This window comes from Alligator sinensis, unplaced genomic scaffold (genome assembly GCF_000455745.1).
Source record: "Alligator sinensis unplaced genomic scaffold, ASM45574v1 scaffold235_1, whole genome shotgun sequence".
NCBI lineage: Eukaryota > Metazoa > Chordata > Crocodylia > Alligatoridae > Alligator > Alligator sinensis.
Window position 1 is genome coordinate 1,905,443 of NW_005842042.1, and position 21,025 is coordinate 1,926,467.

Here is a 21,025-nt window from a genome sequence, read left to right on the forward strand (position 1 = left end):
CCTCTCCATTTTCTCTATGTCCTTCCTAAAGCATGGAGCTCAGCACTGCACACACAACTCCAGCTAAGGCCTAACTAGCACTGAGCAGAATGGTACAGTCACTGCCCATGTTTTACAAACAGTATAGCCCAAAACCATGTGCTTTTTGTGTTGTGGCATCATCTTACCAGCTCCTGTTGAGTCTGTGATCTACCAAAGCCCCCAGATCCTTCTCAGCAATGCTGCTGCCCTGCCAGGTAGCTCACCACCTTTATCTGTGCATTTGCTGCTGCTTCCCTTGAGGCACCACCTCACATCTGTCTGTGTTGAATCCATTGTGCTGCCTCTAGCCCAGTTCTCCAATGTATCAAGATCCTTTTGAATTCTAATCCTATCTCCCAAAGCATTTGCAGCCCCTCCTAGTCCTGTGTCACCTGCAAGCTTGATCAGAGAGCTCTCTTTTCCGGCCTCCAGATAATCAATACAGATATTAAGCAGCACTGGACTCGGAGCAGACCCCTGTGGAACCCCACTTGAAACCTCCTGCCATTCTGGCAGTTATCGTTTCTCTCTGCTTGAGGTTATACAGCTAGTTATGTTGCATCTGCCTAATGGTAACTGTCTCCAGCCCCGTTTTCCCAGCTGACTTAGTCACATGGAGCAGTATCTAGAGCCTTACTAAATCCAAGGGTATTATGTCCCATCATCCACCCAACTAGTTACCTTGGCAAAGAAGATCCAGTTGCCTTGGCATGATTTGTTCTTAACAAGGCCACATTGGCTGCTGGGGTTCACTCCTTCTCCGTGGGGTGCCCAGACTAAAAACTCTGGTTTATAATTTGCTCTTGCACCAATTCTGCCCTCTCAGCACTTCTGCTCTTCTTGTAGCTTCTGGGATTTTTCATCTCTGTCTTCCAGGGACCCTGCAACAGGGTCTCCTTCTCCCCCTACACAGGCCAGGGTATTTTTTTTTTTTTTTGGCGGGGGGGTGCATCTCTGTTCCTCACAAGGGCTGGAGAGGAAGCGCAGGTCCATGCTGGTCTCCCCACCTATCAGACCTACATGACTTTGCTTAGTGTGGAGGGGAGGGAGGGGCGGGGGTCTCTTTCCTGCAACATCCCCAATTGGCTGCTGTTTCCTAGGAGGCAGGCAAGAGGGGCAAGCAGCCAATCAGTTGGGATTTTCCTCCAGATAAGGCTGGAATTCCCAAGAGCACTGGCCCTGCTGTGCTGTGGCCCGACTGGCTCCAGCCACAGCCAAAACCTGATGCTGACAAGGAGGTCTTGAGTATTGGCTGTGCTGCCGGTGGCGCACAGAGACTCGTTGCTTCCAAGACGCAGCCACGTGCCAGCAGAGCGGAGAGCAGCCCGGCAGGGTTGGACTGGACTGGTGTTGAACTTGGCAAGCAGTTGTGGGGAGGTTCTCCCTGCTGCCGGCTGCTGGTTGAGTGTGAATCTCCTGTATTCATGTGATACATATTTTATTTTCCAGCCTGGAACTGATGCCAACATGGAGCTACCCCAGCTACCCCTGCCAGCTTCGCCCATCCAGACCCGCTCCACTGCCACTAGACCAGGTAGGGACTGTCTAGCTAGGGCCTCCAACCTGTCCAGAGTTGCTCCCTGCTCCAGAAACAGAGCTAAGCCCTTCATAGGGGCTCCCCTGTCCCCAGTGTTGGGGAGAAGGAGCGATGATCAACCGTGTCCATCGGCTGTGAGCAGCAGGCTGTCGGCACAGTGATTTTACTGAGACTGTCAGCGGGGCCTTCAAGACTCTGGGCAGCCTGCCACCTGCACTGGAAACAATATAGCCCTGTCCCCATGGTGCTGAGGGCTGGCTAATTAGCATGGGTGTTGCTAACTGACCTACCCAAAGAGCAGTGCAGATATGGGTGTACTGCTAGGTGGGGAGGCAGCTGGCATGGAGCCACATGGTGTCCTGAGGCCATGACAGGTTCATCAGGTAGTAATGGCCTTGGGAGTTTGACCACGGAGACTCTGGAGACCTGAGCACACTTTTTCTACCAATGTTTGATTCACACAGCACTCTGTCTCTAGGGCACATTGCTCACCGGTGCCTCAGGGACCCAGTTTCCCCAAAGACTTACACCCCCCTCAAAGACAAGCTCTCCTACGCTTGTGCCTGTGCACTCAGTGCAAGCTACATGTGTGCAGGCCCAGTGGGAGTCTGTTCATGCAGAGGGTCTGCCATTTGTGCAGAACGTGGGAACAGAGGCATGTCGGTACCTATACAAATGATGCAGCTGGGTGCATGCAGCAGGGGTTTGTGGGATCATAATCTAGGAGGATTCCCCCCAATGTGCAATGAAAATAAGGCCAGGGTTGCACTCACCATTCCATTTTGCACCTATTTGCACTCAATCACCTGAGGCTTCTAGGTTCCTACAGCTCCCTGGGATGGGAGAAGTCTGTCTTGGAGCCGCTTTGAAAAGAGGTTTTGAGATTAATGGGATCCCTGTGAGAGAGCCTTCAGGCTATGCATGTGTGTATATGGGCACATACATGCTGCAGGCTCCCACCCTGTCTGACACTGGGACCTGCCCCATAACAAGGTGCGGGGGTCTCCACACAGTCTCTGTGGTGCAGGCATGTATGTGATCGTTTCAGGCTGGACATAAGGAAGAACTTCTTTACTGTCCGAGCCCCCAAGGTCGGGAACAGCCTGCCACCGGAGGTGGTTCAAGAGCCTTCATTGAACACCTTCAAGATGAAACTGGATGCTTATCTTGCTGGGATCCTATGACCCCAGCTGACTTGCTGCCCTTTGGGCGGGGGGCTGGACTCGATGATCTTCCGAGGTCCCTTCCAGCCCTGATGTCTGTGAAATCTATGAAATGTGATTGGTGGCACCCTTCCACCATGTGCGCCCGGACCTACTGAGTTGTGCTGGGAGCTTCTTGGCAGCGCTGGGGGCATAGAGGATGTGGTTTGTGAGATGGATGGGATGCAGCTGTAGAGCATCTGAGATGAATTCTGGATGCAGCCGGGCCACTGTGCCTCTTGAGTTTCCAGGCTCGGGCCTGCCCTACATAATGGAGCTTTGTGAGCAGAACTGCATGTCCACACTGCACTGCTCTGGAGAAGCAGTTCTCCTCCTGGTTTCTGCTCTCCAAGGCAAAGGAGGCTCTGCCCCCACCTGGCAGCCAGCAGAAGGCTCATGGAAACACTCCTGCACCTTCTGCCACCTCCTGCAGCTCCTTCAATAGCTGGTGCCTTTCCAGGGTGTACTTCACCCCTGCCAGCACAGCTGCTGTGGTGGGGCTTTGTGGAGATAGACATACGCAGGCAGCTTCCCTGGGGCAGCTACCAGAAGCAGACTGGTTTAGACAGGGCCTGACAGTCTCTGCTGCCTTTTTATCTTTATGGGAGGCACTGTTGCTAGACACCATCTGAAGCAGCCTAACATTGCTTTGCCAAGCCTCAGAGAGTTGTCTTGGACCTGGAAGCATGTAACCTGTGTCCCCTGGAGCTGGGAGAGGTGTGACGCTGCTCCACCACATGCTCACATGCAAGTTGGACACCTGTGCAGAACAGGTAATTGGCCATGCCCAGCCCCTCCCTGCAGCCCATGGGGTTACTTTTCTCATGGCTGCAGATGCCAGTTTGTATATGCCACCGGGAGTTGGCACTGGAGTCTGTCACATTACTGATGGCAGAGGAGTGAGCTGAGGAAGGTGTCCCTGTCCCATGTCTCTCTTTGCAAGGTGCTTTTTCCGGTTTCCTCTCAGCTGCCTAAATAGCACATGGAGCCACTCTCCTGCTATGAGCTATTTGCAAACTACATGCTCAGGGCCTCCTTTTAGTGGCTGCCAGTATCCAGGGTGACCCCTGGATGACCAAGACTGATGGAAAGGAGGAGAATAAAGGATTGTTTCAGGGGTCCTGAAGATAAGAAGTCGAGCTGCACAGCAAGCCATCTGCACTTGTTCGTGTCCCATGTAGCCAGGGTCAGAACAAGCCCCACACAGCAGGGGGTGCTCAGGCTCAGGCTGGCATGAATTAGGAGTAATTCAACTGTAGTCCATGGAGGTCTGTGGTGCAAGTGAGTGGAGAGAGAGAGCCTGGGGCACATTCACAGGAGCTGGGCAGGGGATGGCCAAGATTGGGTGTCTTCCCATGGTTATCCTCGCCTCCCTCCTGGTGGTCAACGGAGGAGGGACAGTGACTAATTGACCATATGAGCAGGATGGGAGTTTTCTATCATATTTTTCTGGATTAATGTTTCAGTTCCTAAAAAAATTCTGAAGTTCTCCACAGGGCAGTTTCATTTTTGTCAAATTCTTTTTTTCTTGGGAAAACACCATGGCCTTTTTCCCTTTGGGTCACTCCTAGGCTAATTTGTGCCTTCTTGAGCTGCTCCGATGACACCTGGGAACTGGTGTTTGGGTGCCTGAAGCCATCTCTTCTCTTTCATGGGCCACGCTCCCTGCCTGGACATCATCTGCCAGGATGCACCAAGCACTGATTGAACTGTGATGTACCATAGGAGTCCCAGGACCACAGTGCACCATGTAGTCTGTGGCCCATGAAGGAGACTGGGGATATGAGGCATCTGAATACCAGTGCAGTCTCCAAGAGGCACCAGCCAATGTCCAGTGGACTCTGGTTAATGTCAAACCACTCTAAAACCAAACAGCAGGACTTATCTGAATTCCAGGTTTGTTATGAACTGGAAAGATCAAAAAAGATATATTCTGTTTCCACTTTTTGTCCCAATTCAGAATGGAAACTAGTTTGGAAGTATTGTAATTTCTGACCAGATGGAAAATTTGGTTTCCGATCAGCTGTATAGCTCCTGAACAGGGCATATGCTTCTGAAGTCTTTGTCCAGTAATCCCATGTTCTAGACGTTGTATCTGAGCACATTGCTCCCTGAACCAGGCACTCATGTAAGGAACTTTCCCCAAACAGCCATGTAAGCAGAGCCTCAGTCCCATGAGCACTCAGGAATGGTGCACAGGTATGGGCAGACCTAGGATTTTGAAAAAGGGGGTGCAGATGGTGAAGCGCATCATCACATACAACACCACACACAACTTTCTCCAATTAAAAAGAAACTAGAAGCTTTGCTAAGAAGCTAGAGGTCTAGAGCTATAGTATTCAATTTAAGATTGAAGCAAAAAAACCCCTAATACTTTATTGGAGTGTGAATTCATATGCTGTATCATATTTTATATATAAAAACACAATATATGTTATTTCATTAGTCCTGTAATCGTTATAGTTAAGCGTACATCTTTTAGATCACAAAACAAAGCCTAGTTTTCTTGAGCATCTTGACAGTGCCTCCAATGCTTCATTGAAAGTCATTTCTACTCCTGAGTTAGTGTTCACTTGATTTAACATTACCACACCAGAGTTAATGTTTCTAGCTAGAGTTAAAAAAAAACAGTCTGCAGGGCTGTGACATGGGAGCTACATTACTAGGAGCAGCTAACAGCCAGCATCATTGCAGAAGCAAGGATAGCTTGAGTAGTAAAACTATTAAAGATAATTAAAAGGAAAGAAGATCGTTAACACTGGTGGAATGAAGGGATTAGAAGGATTCAGGGAGATTACAATGAGCCCTGAAGTCAATCGATGCCCTTGCTGCTGCCTGACTAGAAATGTTGCTGCCAGTACCAGGCAGTTGGCTTTAAACTTTGGGTGAGCAAGGAATCAAAGGCGGGGTGGGGTGCGACTACACTGTGTGCCACCCCTAGGTCTGCCCCGGTTCACAAGGAGACTTTGGCTCAAAGTCACCTGAAGTCCTTTGTGTTCTGAACCATTCCACCAGCTCTTGTTCTCATGCCAGCAGAGGCATTTTTGTCTCTTTTGCCCATGAGACTTATCTGCGTTGCCAGCCCTGAGTGTTCAGGACTCCTAAATTGGCCTCCTCCAAAACCAGGAGGTTGGCTTTTCGGTTGCGAGCTTTGAACCATGATCCCTGGGAGGACCTGCTGTTCTACTTTCTGGAACTGGGCCCTTCAGGAGCCGTGTTCTGTAGGTTTTCTCTACTAGAAACCGACTGCGTTTCTCTGCAGTGCATGTTGGGATTCTCCCTGTGTCCCACGATGCCAGAGCCTGTCAGACAAACCTCCCGTGTTGAGAGATTTGTGGTTTTGTTGCAAGAGCCAGCATCGCTGCTTTCTCCTTTGATCTCCTGTCTCTCCGGATTCTCCCAGAATGCACTGAGACTCAAGGCACCTTCTCTGTTCTCTTGCAGGGCTGGCTGGCTTCCACTGAGATGATCTGAAGAGGAGCTGGAGAAAGCAGAGCTACATTTAAGATGACACGGACCGACCCGCCTGACATACTGGTGTCTACAGTGTATCAAGACATAAAGGTGAACTCCATCGTGCCCAGAGATTCTGTCGTCTGCCAGCCACGGCCACAATGTGATGCCTTCATGTCCAGCTCCCTGCAGCGTGACCCGCAGCCCTTCAACAAGCGCCACTGCAGGAGCTTTGACTTTCTCGAGTCATTTGACGACCAGCTGGAGCCTGGCACCGCCATGGAGCGCCCCTGCCGGCGCCCGGGCACCCCGGAGCCCTCCTCAGGCGCTGGCATGCGAAAGGCAGCCTTTAAGTCAGATGTTTATAACACCAGGTCCCACCCTCATGGGAGGGAAGGCCCCAAGGAACCGTCTGTCCGGGCAGAGCCAAAGAGGAGAGCGAGGTCAAAGAGTGCCCCCCGCGTGAAATCCACCTTCACCCCTGTTTCCATCCAGATGTCCTCCTCTCCCCCGCCGCCCACAAGGAGAGGGCGTGAAGTGCTGCGTGTTGGCAGGGAGCCTGCCAGGGTGGAGACCTCACCACGCCGGGAAAGCAGCTATGTGCCCATGAGAGCCATGGCCAATGAGGTGCACCCCATCAAGCTCCAGCCCCAGAGGAGCAGTGCCAGCCGCATCTCACCGCTCTGTGTCAGCAGCAACTGCTTTGAGGATGCCCCCGGCATGAAGCCAGCTGCCAGCCCGCATGTCAAGTGCCGGATGGACATCAAGCCAGACGAAGCGGTGCTGGTGCATGCGGCACGCAGCATAAAGGCAGCACAGAACAGGATGGAGGCACCATATTGGCCGAGGCCTCCTGGCACTGCTAGGAGCCTGACCGTGCCCAGCAGCAGGCAAGTGCCCATGTCTCGTACCCCCACACCCAGTGACTCCTACAGTGGGGAGCACCGGGTCGTCCCCTACCCCAATGAGTACTATGAGGGGGATCCCCGGGGGATGGCTTACCAGACAGTGCCTGTGCCCTCCCCTCGGGAGTATCCTGAAAGGGGCTGTGTGAGCTTCTCCACCCCAGCTGTGCCCACAAAGTTCTTCTATACTGAGGAGCCCGTGGGGTGTCCTAGCATCCCACTGAAAAGCTCTGGCTATGAAGGGTACCCTCACCCCTATCCCGCACGTCCCATCCCTCCACCGCACTTCTACCCAGAGGACATAAGCAAGGGAAACGTGCACACCGTCCCCCCCAGGACTTTCTATGTGGAAGAAGCAAGGACCTACCCCATCCAGGAAGCCCCCAGCCACACTTTCTATGGAGATGACCCTCGTTTTTTTGCCCCACGGAGTGCCCCCATCAAAACCCTGTATGCAGAGGACTCCCGGGCCTACCCCGCCCTAAGCTCCTCTGCCCGGGTTTTCTATGCTGAGGATTATGGGAAATACCATGAGAGAGAAGCCATTTCTAGGACGTACCCTCACCCCCGCAGTGTCCAACCCTTGCACTTCAGTGACTGGTACTGCCCAGACCGGGGGGCGCTGCCCTATCAGACTTTGCAGATGTCTCGCTTTGCCCCCCACCCCTCTGGGCACGAGGCTTTGCTTTCCTCCTGGCACGCCAGCTACAGCACAAATCCACCCAGGCTGGGCACTGACAGCCGGCACTACTCCAAGTCCTGGGACAACATCCTGACCCCCAGCATCCGCCACGAGGATCCCATGTGCCGCGGGCGCAGCTATGAGAACCTGCTTGCCCAGGGCCACCACCAACGTGCCTTATCACCTGACGACCGGCGGCAGCCAGTGGTGATCAACCTGTCCAGCTCCCCAAAGCGATACGCTGCACTGTCCCTCTCGGAGAACTCTCTCATAGAGAGGGTGCACTCGGATGGTGGGAGGTACGCCATGGGCCGGTCCTGGTTCGTCACCCCGGAAATCACCATCACAGACAACGACATTAAAGCCAATGGCCTGGGCAAGAGTGAGAAGCGCTCGGCCAGCTGGGATGTGCTGGACGCGGGGCGGGATGGGCACCGCCCCTATGCTACACCCTACAACCCAGGGCCCGCTACCAAAGAGAGCACTCAGAGCAGCTCTGCCCGCCAGCGCAGCCTGGAGCAGCTGGACGAGCTCATCACAGACCTGGTCATTGACTACAAGCCACCGCCCAGCCACCGCACTGCCGACGGTGACAGCCTGACGGACCAGCTCAAGAAGCTGATCAGTAATGGCGCGCCAGCACCTGCCAGGAAGCCAGAGTTTCAGAGGCCACCACTGTCCTCCGCCATGGAGCCCAGGCCTACCAAGGAGCAGCCAGGGCCCAGTTGCTTCCGCAGCGACCTGCGCAAGGAGCATGGTGGGCCCTCTCTGGCAGCATCCATTTCTAGCAGCAGTTTTGAGAAGCAGCTGGACGACTGCTCCCCGGACCTGAGCGCTGAGGAGGACGACATGATGATGTGCTCCAATGCCAAGTGTCGGCGGACAGAAACCATGTTCAATGCCTGCCTCTATTTCAAGTCTTGCCACAGCTGCTACACCTACTATTGCTCCCGGAACTGCCGCCGGGAGGACTGGGACATCCACAAGGAGAACTGCATCTACGGGCGCATAGGGAGTATCTGTCGGCATGTGCTGCAGTTTTGCCGGGAGAACGCCGAGGTGCACAAGGCTTTCTCACGCATTGCCAAGGTTGGGTACCTCTCCCGGGGTCGGGGGGTGCTCTTCCTGGGCTTCCCCAACTCGGGCTCAGCTGAAAACTTCCTCCAGTTTGGCTTGGAGAGCTTGCTCATGTCGCCTACCTACCTGTCCCTGCGGGAGCTGGAGGGTTACTCCGACAACCTGGGGGATTATGCCCGGGAGCTGCGGGATGCTGGCAACCAGTATGACCCCGATGAATGTTTCCTCTTGAATGTAACTGTGGCCGTTGGCCAAAAAGTGCCTCAGAGGCCATCGCCGAAGATGCAGGTGCCAACGGTCAGGAAATATGCCAAGGTGGCCTTAGCCTCTTCTAGCCCTGAGAAGAAGATCCTGAAGAAGGAGCGGGACATGGAGACGTTGATCCTGACCCCACCACCCGGCACTGCAGACATCGACAAGGAGGGCGAGGAGGGGAGGAAGGCCCGGGAGGTGTGCTTCATCAACATCCAGCGGGAGCTACGGATCCGTGGCGTCTTCCTGCGCCATGAGTTCCCCAAGATCTATGAGCAGCTCTGTGATTTTGTGGAGAGCAACAAGAGGTTCACACCCACCACCATTTACCCCATCGACAAGAGGACCGGCAAGCAGTTCATGTGTATGATCATGGCCGCCTCGGAGCCACGGACCCTGGACTGGGTCGCCAGCCCCAACCTCCTGGATGACATCATGTGATCCAGCCCCGTGGCCACCTCTCTCCTGTCTGGCACCCAGGCCTCTTATTTATTTACCCTTTGTAGATACGTATTTTATTATGGACGCACTAGCCTGGCCGGTCAGTATATTCTTATCGTTTCTAACAGATACGTGTTGGCTCGCAGCCCTAGGGGAGTCCTGAGGAAAGATTGCTGCCCTGCTGGGAAAGCATGGGTTCATGGACTCTTAGCAGGTCTCTGGCCACCCACGTTTGTTGCCACTGGTTGGCTAGATCAGGAGCTGCTGAGGTCTCCAGGTCCTGGTTTGTCTGGGTGGAGATGGAGGGCTGGGGAGTGGGCAAAGGGACATGGCTGGTTGTGGGGTATGAAGTTTGCCATGAGGAGAGGAGCCCTGCATGTTGGGTAAGGTCAGTGCCCTGCCCCTGGGTCTGAGGTACATGGGGTGTCTGGGAGATTCCATCACTGCCTTTCCTGGTGACCTCTAGCCATGGCACGGGGCTCTCAAGCCACTGGCTCTCAGCTGTTCTAGGAACAGCTCGTCCTGAGTAGGATCCCCAGCCTCAGCCTGTGGCGCCAACCACTAGACAACAAGGCTACCTCTGAGCATACATGGACGTGCCCACTCCTGTGACCCAGGCGGCTGGCAGGCTGTAGCCATGCACAGGTGAGCAGCCCTCCCCTCACCCATCCTTGTTTAATTCTGCAAATAGCCAGCAAGGGGATGGGTGTTATCCTGCCCTCTGGGAATGTTCCTGCCAAGCATGCGAGGCAGCTGACACCCATTCAGCTGCACATGTGCATAGGGGAGAGGGCACGGGGCCATGTCACAGTGCCCACAGGTGTGTTTGGGGCTCACCAGGGGCCTGTTTGTGTGAGGCTTACTGCCACCTCCATCCAACATGCCTGTTCCCCTGCCTGCTGCCACATGTACCCACAGTCACTCTACCCACAGTTACTCCCCTTGCCAAACCTGCCACCCTCCAGCACCTCCCCAGGCCCAGTCATTTCCCACTGCCAAAACAAGGGCCCTATCCTGTGTGGTACTGAGCATCTCCAGTCCTTTACTCTCCCTGCCCTCTTAGTAGGAGCAGGGGGTGCTGCACCTCAGGAAAGAGCCTGGAGTGGAAACTCTGGAAAGACCCCTGAGGCCCTGTGTAGACTCAACAAGGGAGGCTGGAGATTGAAGTGCCAAGGCATTTCCTGCCTTTCAGTGAGGCCAAGCTAAAGCCCCACAGCAGCAGCACCTAATCCTCCCTCGTGGCAAGGCCCAGGTCCAGGCCCAGTCTCTTCCTCTCACTTACACCAGTGCAGCGCCACCTCTGCTGCAGCCAGCCCCATGGTGTAGCTGAGAGGGGCCTGGGGATGCTGCCTCTCAGTGGGGGCCCACTGGACAGACAGGGCTGCCTTCCCAGTGCCCCCAGTGTGTGTATCTGGCTCCCCTGGGTGCTGGGAGAGCAGTGTGGGCAAGGCTTAAGCTGGGTTTTGGTGCTAGGACTGTCTTCAGTGCTGGGATCCACTTGCAATCGGAGTGAACCAAATGTGACCATAGAAACAGACTGTGTGGGGGAAGGGACAGAGCTGGGTCCTTTTGGTGCCTCAAGCTCCCCCCAGCAAGGATGGGGTTAAAGTAACCCCACTGCAGGGCTGTGCCTGCAGCAGCAATGAGGCATTGTGCAAAGGCCCCAGAATTGCAGGATGCCCCGGTGGGGGGGGCACAGCCTCCATCCCCTGGTACCCAAGGGGATAAGGTTGGGCTGCCAAGGGTGGGTGGGCTTCTCAGGAGGAGGTGGAGGGGAGCAGGCATGTGGCTGAAGGCAGGCACCTACAGGTAAAGAGCCACATGTGTTTTATAGATGCTCTTAGTTGGGAGTCAGTGCCTTGGCCAGGAGGGGAGGGGAGGGGTTGCTGCAGTGCATGGGGCATGGCATGGCATGGGGTGCACAGAGCATGCATGGAGCATGTGGCACTGTGCTGGGGGTCTGTGTGCATGAGGGCAGAGGCAGGTGGGCCTGGGTGGCAGCTTGGCGCTGGGCATGGGCAGCGTGTGCCCATGGGAGTGAGGAGCTGGTGCTTGCATGCTGGCGGGGTTGCAGAACTGCCCCCTCTCAGGGCTAGGGAAGCATACATGGAGGTGCCTGGCATGGGGCAGCTGCCAGGGCAGGGACAGCAGTGTCTCTGGGTGGGGGCCTGATGTGAGGCAGGGGTTGGGGACTGCAGTGTAAATCCAGCCAGGGACCTGGCCCTGCCCACAAGTGGCAGCCAGATGCCTTTGGGAACTTCCCTGACCCCACAAGGGGAGCAGCCCTAGCACATCCTGATGTGTATGAGGATCCTGTAGCTGGGGCAGAAACCACCTGCCCCAGAGGACAGGGAGGGGAGAGAGCACTGTGATCCCCACCTCCATCCTGCCTCCCTGCCATGGTGCTGGAGCCCCTACCAGCCCCAGGCAGCTTGAGGACACCCTGTCATTGCCACCACCTTCGAGTCTTTCTTGGCCTGCAAGGAGGCTGGGCCCGCATCAGCATCAGCCCAATGCCAAGGCCTGTTGGGAAGCATCTCCTGCCCTCAGATTGATCTTGGCAAATGCAGCAGGGCCTGTGAACTGCTGGGAGCTCAGGGAGGGCTCCTGTTAGTGCTCACCACACATGTACACACAGGCATGCCCTCCCTCCACACATGCACACGTGTTCCCTTCCAGTCGTGCACACATGCCCACACATGCATGTCCTACTGCCACACATGCACATGTATGCCCTCCCACCACATACAAATGTGCACACGTGCCTTCCCATCGTGCGCGCGCACACACACACACACACCCACCCACCCTCCTCCCACACCCATTGTATTTCTTATTCTTGGCAGTGTGCAGAGCTGAGGGGCAGGTCTCTGCTGTCTTCCAGACACACTCCTTGTTTCTCCCAGCACCAGTCACCTATATACGAGGGGCCTGGCCCCCTCACCCCACTGTATGTGAGCAGTAACTCAGTGGAGCTTCTAGGGGACAGGTGACAGTGACCCATGAGGTTCCCTGAGTGCAGACAGGGTGGCTGTGCCTGAAGCCAGGGTCCCTGTCTCCCTAGATCCCCTGGGCTGAGCTGTCCAGCTGCCTGCCCCACAGCTGCTGGGCTTAGCCTCTCCCCCATGTTAGCTCCCCCATATCCTCTCTGCAGCAGAGGCCCTTGGGGACTAACCTTTCAGCTGCGTGATCTCCCAGCCCTGTGCTCTGTGCTTGGGATCTCTGATTTTTTAGGACTCACATGCCTCAGGCATTGTTGTACAGCCAGCCCTGGTGTCCCAGCGAGGCAGCTGCGGCTCTGCCCTGGGCTGGGAGTCAGGCCTGTGCAACAGGATGGCTGTTGCTGGGGACGGGATCTCTTTGAAAGCCGCTGGGGATCTATTGGCTGAGCTGCTTCCCTGTGGGATCCAGCACTGCCATGAGCACAGCACACCTGTTCCTGAGCTCCCTGGAGCAAGGGCTTGTCCTTCCCATCCAGTCTGGCACTGGGATTCTCATGCTAGAGCTGAGCAGTGGGTGGGAGCTCAATGCTGCACTAAAGCTGGAGGGAGATGCTTCCCCACAGGGCAGAACAAGCTTCTCTGAGTGCAGGAGGGTGGAGGGACCAGCAAGAAGCCTGTTAAGGCTTGGGGGAGGAAAGGGGCCAGGGGGAGCAGCTCATCAGCACCCCTCACCCCAGCTCTGAAATGGGAACTCCTTGGTGTGTTCATCAGGCACAGCCTGACCTCACAGAGCTGCAAGGGAACAGGGAGTGGCTGACTTCTCCAGGCTGCTTGCTTTTCCCCCAGGTGGCAGCCCCACTGTCTCCCCAGTGGGCTGGCAGCAGATGAAGGCTCAAAAGGCTCCCAACTGCTGTGATCCTCCTGGGTATGCTGCAGCCAAGCCCTGGGCTGGTGCTGCGCTTGGGTTGTTAGAGCCATGTGGAGCCAGACCAGCCCCCTGCTTTCCTGCCAGTGGGTCCGTGCCCTGCAGCACAAGCAACACACCAGGCTGGGGCAGAGCAGGGGCAGGAAGTGTGATACTGGCAGGGTCCCTGCCAAAGGGCAATGTGGTGACCACAGCTTTTGCTGGCGGGGTCTGGAACCCCAGTGTCCTCCCAGCAATGTGCCCCCAGGCCAGGAGGGCTGGGGAAAGCCCCTGCCGCAGATGGGCTGTTGCTAGGGGGCTTTGTCCCGTGAGGCTGCAGCCGCAATCCAGGCACCTGGCATGCGACATTCTTTGAGCAGCTGAGAGAGCCAAGGCTCGTAAACATCCCTTCCTGGCTCCCAGGCGATGCTCCCCCTTGGAACTGCACTGGTCCTGGGCACAGGGCATGGGCCCATGAGGGCCTGGGCAGGAGACAGGGAGTTGCAACTATTGTGTCCTCGCCATCATTCAGTACCCTTAGAGGAGCTCAGGCCCTGGCACAGGGCATGGCCTCAAGCCATGATCTCTGGTCTGCCTCAGATAGGGAATGCCCCCTTCCCTCTCCCTGCTTCACCTCTCTCCTGCTTGGCCCTTCCAAGGCCAGGTCACAGGAGCCCTTTCGCCCTGATGTGTTGTGCGCTGGCCTGATCTCCACCTTGGCAAAGGTTCCCTCCCACCAGGCCCCTTCCCACTCCTGCCTGAAGCACAGAGCCTCCCCGGTGACGCAGAGAGGAATCAGTCTTCCCTCCCAGTTGCGGAGCTCCCTTGCCCCCCACTATTGAGAAGAGCAGCCAGGAACAAGCTCTCCCCTTGGCCAAGCTGGTATCTCTGGGAGCCGTATATAGTGCCACTGTCTCCCTGGGCACCACTGGCCCCAAGTGAGAGGCTGGGCTGAATTGCGGGTGCTTGGTCCTGCTTGGGCCCCATGCACAACTGCTTGCCCCAGCCTGGGAGGGCTCCAGGTGACCGAGATGGACTGTGGAGCTGTGCAACTCAGAGTGCATCAGAGGAGCTCACTGGTGCTGGGCATGGTCCTGGTACCTCCTTGGCAGGGCTACAGCTGTGGGGGTGGCAGAAATGAGGCCTCAGTGCCCTCTCTCCCCACCCCCTGCTGCCTTGTGCTCTTGGGAGAGCTACGTGCCCTGTGTGGGTAGGATCAGCCAGCCCAGGGTAAACAGGGCTTTGCCTCTTCCACCCTGAGAAGGCTGCACTAAGGACCAGCTCCAACGGTAAGGAGCAAAGCCAGATGGAGCAGCAGCATCTTGTGAGGCATCTGCTACAGGAGGTAGAAGCTCATCACTGCTAGACACCAGCTGCAGCCATCTGCCATGTTCAGCCTTGGGGTAAGCCTCTGCAGCTCCATTGCCCTTAGCACTAGGCAGCGCTGCAGGCAAGGGGGCTGCAGCTGCAGGAAATGCAGAGAGGGGCCTATGGCAGCTCCTGGCTGGTTTTGGAAATGCTGCCCCTTTGCAGTCTCACTGCTGCTGGAAAGTGGCTCTGCCTGTGTGTGGATGCTCAGCAGACAGATCTGCTGGCCCACATGGAGGCTAACAGTGTCTCCACCCATCAGCCAACACTGTCTTCTGCGGGGAAAGGGCCTGCCCACAAGCACCTGCTGCAAGGCCAAGAGAATCCAAGCCATGTGCTGGGGTGATGTGATGAGAGACGGCCCCAGCACGGGGCTCTGGGGCTGAAATTCATCCCATAACTGGACATATCCCTTAGCTCTTGCAGTGTCTCGGCCAGCTGTCAAGAATGATGTTACCAACCTACCTTGGGCACTGGGGGAGGCTGTGCAGATTAGGCCATGCTCACTGAGACCCATACACTAAACACAGTCTCTGCATCCTGAATTCCCAGGAAGGGCAGGAGATCAGCCTCAGCCTGTTGCCTTCCCAGCCAAACTCAGAAAGGGCCAGTGCACTTTTTGCCTAATTGAAAATGCCAAGGAGATGTGAAAGCAGCAAGAGAGCAGCAAGGGGAATTGAATTGGCTGCCAAATGCCTTGTGCAGGGAACTGATGCCAAATGCCTGCCTTAGTGAGGTTGGAAATCAGAGCCTGGATCCTCAGCTGCTCTAGATTAGTGCAGTTTGGGTCGATCAAAGGTGACACTGACTTACTCCAGATGAGCATTTGTGCCTGGAGCAGCCCTGTGCTATGGAGAGCACCTGAGAGTGGTGGCCGTGGAAGGAATGGCTGGGCTCTCAGCTCTTGATGCTGCTTGCTTCCCATCAGTGCAGACAGGGAGAGAAACTTGTTTCTCAGAGTTGCCAGCACCATGTATTGCATTGGTTTCTGCAAGCCAGTCCTGTTTGCTGGGGCTGCCTTTCATTCCCCCTACTGCTGTCTTTGGAGTCAAGTTTAAAGCCAACAGGTCTTGCAGCCCAAATCCTTTGGCTAGAAAGCTCTGAGCAGTGCTTTCAGTGTCCTGTGTGTCAGATCCTGGCACCACACCTGGGCTGGGATCTGTGCATGTATGGTCTTTGCTTGTGCATGGGAAAATGGGGGGCTGAATGTGTTATTTGCTTGTGGGGTGATGGCTGTGCTAAGTGGGGTAGCAGTGAGAGCTCCCTGGAGGGCAATCAGCTTTCTGGGGCAGAGAAGAAAGAAGAGGAGGCAGAAAGTCACACTGCAATGGAGGGTAGTTAGTACAGTTGGGATCTCCTGGGAGACAGGAACAGTCTGGCCTTGCTCCTATGGAGCCCACAGGCATTGCTGTCTTCTGGACTAAAGACCTGGATCCAGCTATCTTATCGCTGGACAGGGGTAACCCAAGCTGCTGGGGCTTCCAAGTCCAGATCCCAATGAAAATTGGGGTCCCTGGTGCCAGAGAGTGCAGAGCTGACTTGCTATACAGAGAAAAGCCAGCTGTGTTCTCTGGTACGTGATTTTGCTACAGACCCATTTCCACTCTGAGCACATCGATTAAATTTTAAGCACTAATCCCTTGGCCCTGGGAGGCTGAATTTCCTCATGTGATGAATCACTAATGCAAATGCATCAGAACCATGAAAGCACACATTCTGGTTTGGCCCAGTGCCAAGGGAGCGAGTAAAAAATGCCTGCTGTTTTGGCACTAGCGCTGGACCTCTTGGTGTGCTCCTACAACCAGCTGCCTGGGTCAGCAGGAGCAGCAGCCATTCCATCAACAGGGGCAGGAATCCCTCAGCTACAGCACTGTCATGGGCAGGCATCCCTCCACCTGGGTAGCACCCACTAGCTGAGCAGGTGGGATAATTTCTGTTGTAAGAGCTCAATAGTAGGAGCCAGACCTGCCTATCAGGACACTATGGAGAGGACTTCCTTCCCAGCACCGCTGGGGTGAGCAAGACATCTTTCTCCCAATATTTTTATCTTGGATTTCCTGCTTTCCAACATCAGACTACATTGGGCTGTTTTCCTTTGCTCTCTCAGCGGTGGCATGTCCCTTCCCCTCTCACCTGCAGAGCTGTGACTTCTTCCTCCCATGGCAGTGGGGGAAGGCAAAAGCACTTTTGCCCCATTTTTGTAGCTAACTGTTCCTTTGCACTGTCTAGGGTCTTACCCATATTTTATAGCTAAGATCTGAGCAGATCCTCTGACCACAAGGTTTTGAGGATTCTTTCAGCGGTGGCCCAACTCTTCCATCCATTCTTCCTCCCGGTCTAACAAAATGAATAATAAATAAAAGAGTGAAACAGCATCTTCTCAGCTGGGCTCCCAGGAGGCTTTTACTGAAACCAGACAGAGTTCTTTGATAAATGCATGTTCTATTTATTTCCTTTTTTATGATGCATATTATTGAAGAGTTGGGTCTCGCGTCTCCTCTTGTGCAGAGCAGAAATACTAGGTTTGTATTTTATGACGTTTCGTTGTACAATTCCCGCTGGTGTCCCACGGCACAGATTCTGAGATATACTTATAATGAGAGATCTATTTCCTTTGAATAACCATAAAGTATAACTTGAATGTACAATGGTGAGGCCTGCCTCTTCTGTCTGGCTTTGGTGGGGAGGGCAGGCAGCGAAGATGAAAGCAGAGGCCTGGACTGAAGCAATTACAGGGCCGATCAAAGGAGGATAAGACAAGAGCTTTGTTAGAACTCATTGGAAAAGAGGAGCGAGGGCCGGTGACGTATGTGTGACCATTGGGACACAGAGCTGTGATGTGGTGCAGATCCAAACCCACCCCCAAAAAGAAAAGCCTTCTCCCCAACCCTCCAAGAGACAGCTTCTTAAGCCTCCAAAAGTGTTAGGGACCCTACAGTAGCCTGGGTTAATGGTATACACAGCCACACCCGCCTGTAACTTTGACTGACAGCTCTACCCCAGCTAATTAGCTGACTGGCTTCCTGAGCCGCTGGGAGAGAAGCTACCCATTTAGTTCCAGCTGTGGCAGCAGGCTCCAGGCCAGCCAACACTATCGACTCAGGTTTGCTTTGATGAGCTTCCTGGCTCCTGAGCCTGGTTTGGCTCTTCCTGCACTCTGGCTTTGGGTTTCCTCTTGGATCTGGTTCCTATTTCCTGGACCCTGACTTGTCGCTTACCTCTTTGGTTCTGGTAACTTGACCTTAGCCTCCTGACCCCTGGCCTAGCCTGTATCTGGTAACTCAGTTCCTGATTCCTGACCCCTGATGGGGCCTGTGGTTTGGCTTCTGCCCTCCCACAGTGGCCTAACCACTAGGCCAGATGGCCTAATTTATGCACCCTTTACTCATGCTGAGGCATATTCATTTTGTGGATCAGCCACTAGAGGGCAGCAGTATACAGTCAGGGCGGTGAAGTGTGGTGTCCTGATCCCTCTGGACCCTGAGGCCAGGACCTAGGGCATGAACTTGTCCAGAAGAGCAGAAATCATCTAGCATCAGTATGAGATTGAGATTGCTCTCAGGGTTCCTGCCAGCAGATGGTCTCTGCATTGCTTAAGCATTCAAAAATCAGTCTCAGTGAGAGAACAGGGTTGCTGCTATGGCAGTCAGTAGAGAAGCAGGACCTATCTGTCTAGAGGGGAGTAGGGCTGGACTGTGCCCTCCCCTCCCAAAATCAGAGGGATGTTTCCAATAGCAGCAGGCATAGCCTTGGTTCTTGACATCTCACTGCTGTTGATTACTGCATTGCACAGCCAAATCAGGGGCTGCATTGAACCTTCTGTGCTTGCTGAATAGTTCTAAATTATTCATGCAAAAATGCACACAACCTTGACAATGCTGTTATAAACATAAATAGATTGGAGTGCTAATCTGCCAGAGGAAACAATGGGCTGTCTCTGTGGAGCTCCATGTTCTGTGCCCTTTTCCCCAGGATGGGAAGCTTGTGGGGTGAGAAGTCTATGCCTTCGTGCAAGAGAGAGGATGCAGAGACTCACAAGCAGACAGGCTGTGGGATGAGTGAGATCAGAGCAGGGTACAGCAAACAAAGGGATATAATTTCTCCAGATTATAGACTCTGGGCGAGGCCTGGCTTTTGATTCTGTGGTTGTTCAGGAATGGAAGAGCTAGGCTTGTAGGGGCTTCCATGAGATAGATATTACCTAATACCACTGTCCGCTCCCTGGGCAGCAGCCTGATTGCACCCATCATTGCAAACAAGTCTCAGCCAGCCCAGAGCAAATCAAACCCCATCTGAGCAGGCAGGGTGTAAGGTGCATTGGATACCAGGTAAGTGCTTTCCCTTAATGGTCCTCGGTGCCCTGCTTGGCATCAGGCTGGCTGGGACCACAGCTAGGTGTGGGGATGTCCCAAAGAGCAGCCAGTGTGTGTGACTGGCCTGTACTAGCACTGCTTTATTTGAAGTCAAGTCCTGCAGATGTAGCCAGGAGGGGTCATTTTACCACCCCCCCGCCTTATGAGTGCAGTTGCCATGTTATTGTTTCAGATGCTATGTACAATAAGAGCTGCTAACCCCTTTCTCTGTAGAAAGGCTCTGTAGCCTCATAGCTCAAACCCAGTGTACCTGTAAAACCTCCCTTGTTTTACAGGGCTTTTCTTGCCTGATGGTAATGGGAGAACACACTATGTGAAAGGGAAAGGTGTTTCCCCCTCATTTTTAATTGTCTTATGTTTGCAATATGGTTTGGCTTCAGTCCTTAGAAAAGAAATCCTCAGGGGTTGTTCCCACAAGCCTGGTCCCATTCAGCCAGGGGCCAGGAGCCACTGCCCCTCCTTCAGGCTAGCCCTGGGTTAGTCCTTGTGGTCTGAGCTACCCCTGTCCCCTGAGCTGCAGCTGCCCATGCAAATATGGAAGGTGTTGGCTCTGCTGGGGCACAGGCTGGGACCCCAGCTTGGTCCCTGGGAATCCCTCTCCCCCAGGAGCAGTATAGGGCACATGACATGCATCCTAGACCCATGCCTCCAGCTGTGGGGCCACCTCAGGAAGTGGCTTCAATCGCTAGAGCATCTGCTGAAGTGGACTTGAGCTCACAGAAGCTTGTGCTCTTTGGGCTCCACACGTTAAAAAGGATGTGGAGAGTTAGAGAGGGTCCAGAGATGGGCAACAAAAATGATCAAGGGCTTGGAAAGAGAGTCATCTGAGGAGAGTTAGGCATGTTCAGCTTGTGGGAAAGGTGCTGAAGAAGGGACATGAAAGCAGTCTTCAAATACTTGAAGCGCTGCCATAAAGAGCAGAGAAAGCAGCTTTTCTTTCTCGCTGCAGAGGAGGATGTTCACCACTGGCTTGAAGTTGCAGCAAAGCAAATTTAGATCAGATATCTGGAAAAGGTCTTCACCGTGAGTGCAGTGAGGCAGCGGATCAGACGCCCAAAGGAGCGGTGGACTCCCCATCACTGGCTGTCTTCAAGAAGAGGTTGGACAGCCGCCGGCTGGGGTCGTCTAGGCGCAGCGATGCCGTGTCCTGCCGTGGGGATTTCCCAGGCTCCTGGGCTTTGCTGCTTGCCCCCTCCTTCTGCTACTGTTCAGTGTTTTCAAGCCCTTGTCAGAGGTGCCGGGTGTTGGCTGCAGCCCAGGCCTGGGGCTCCCGACCCCGACCCCGACCCCTACCCCTACCAAGGCTGCTGTTGGGCCCAAAGCCAGAGGTTTGTGGCAACAGAGCCTGGCCCCTCGGCTCCGGCTCAGACCGACCCAGATCTGGGGTCAGGAAGGAATTTTACCCTATAATCAGACATGGTGGGGGGGACACGACTGTCCGCTCTGCAGGGACTCCGGCCTCTCCCGACCCCAGGGCCTGCCCTGGCAGCATGGGGCACAGCAGGAAGCCGTGGCCGGCTGGGTGAGGCCTGGTCTGTGGGGCCCAGGGACTGGCCAGGGGGTTGCGGGGCGGTCTGGACACGAGCTGTGTAGGCCTTGGACACTTGGGTCCCGCGGGGGGGGTTAGTCTCTAAGGTGCAACCCGCCCTGCCTCTACCTCCCTTTAACTCTAATTTTTTTGTCGGCAAAAATCTGCCCCACCTACACCCCTTTAAGGATTTCAGCCCCTTTTTAACATCGCCTCTCTCTGATTGGTCGAGGCCGCGGCGGTCCTGCAGCGCCATTGGTGGAGGCGCCGCGCAGTGCCCGCCCCCTGGGTGCCATTGGCGGCGGGGCGGGGGGGGGGGGGGGGGGGCGGGGGGGGCGGG

The 21,025-nt window shown here is 55.0% G+C and overlaps 1 protein-coding gene across 2 annotated transcripts; it reads left to right on the top strand.

Moving 5' to 3' along the window:
• The first annotated feature begins 1,427 nt into the window (after positions 1-1,427).
• AJM1 (apical junction component 1 homolog) lies at positions 1,428-20,732 on the top strand. Of its 2 annotated transcripts, XR_003093820.1 has the most exons (3): positions 1,428-1,555; positions 6,205-17,887; positions 20,107-20,732. XR_003093820.1 is itself a non-coding variant. In XM_006022688.3 (2 exons), exon 2 carries the CDS (start codon positions 6,268-6,270, stop codon positions 9,568-9,570), a length of 3,303 nt encoding a protein of 1,100 aa, XP_006022750.1. In that variant the 5' UTR covers positions 1,428-1,555; positions 6,205-6,267; the 3' UTR covers positions 9,571-18,294. The 2 variants fall into 2 exon arrangements, 1 of the variants encoding a protein (XP_006022750.1); XM_006022688.3 differs by lacking the exon at positions 20,107-20,732 and having other exon boundaries at positions 6,205-18,294.
• The last annotated feature ends 293 nt before the right edge of the window (positions 20,733-21,025 follow it).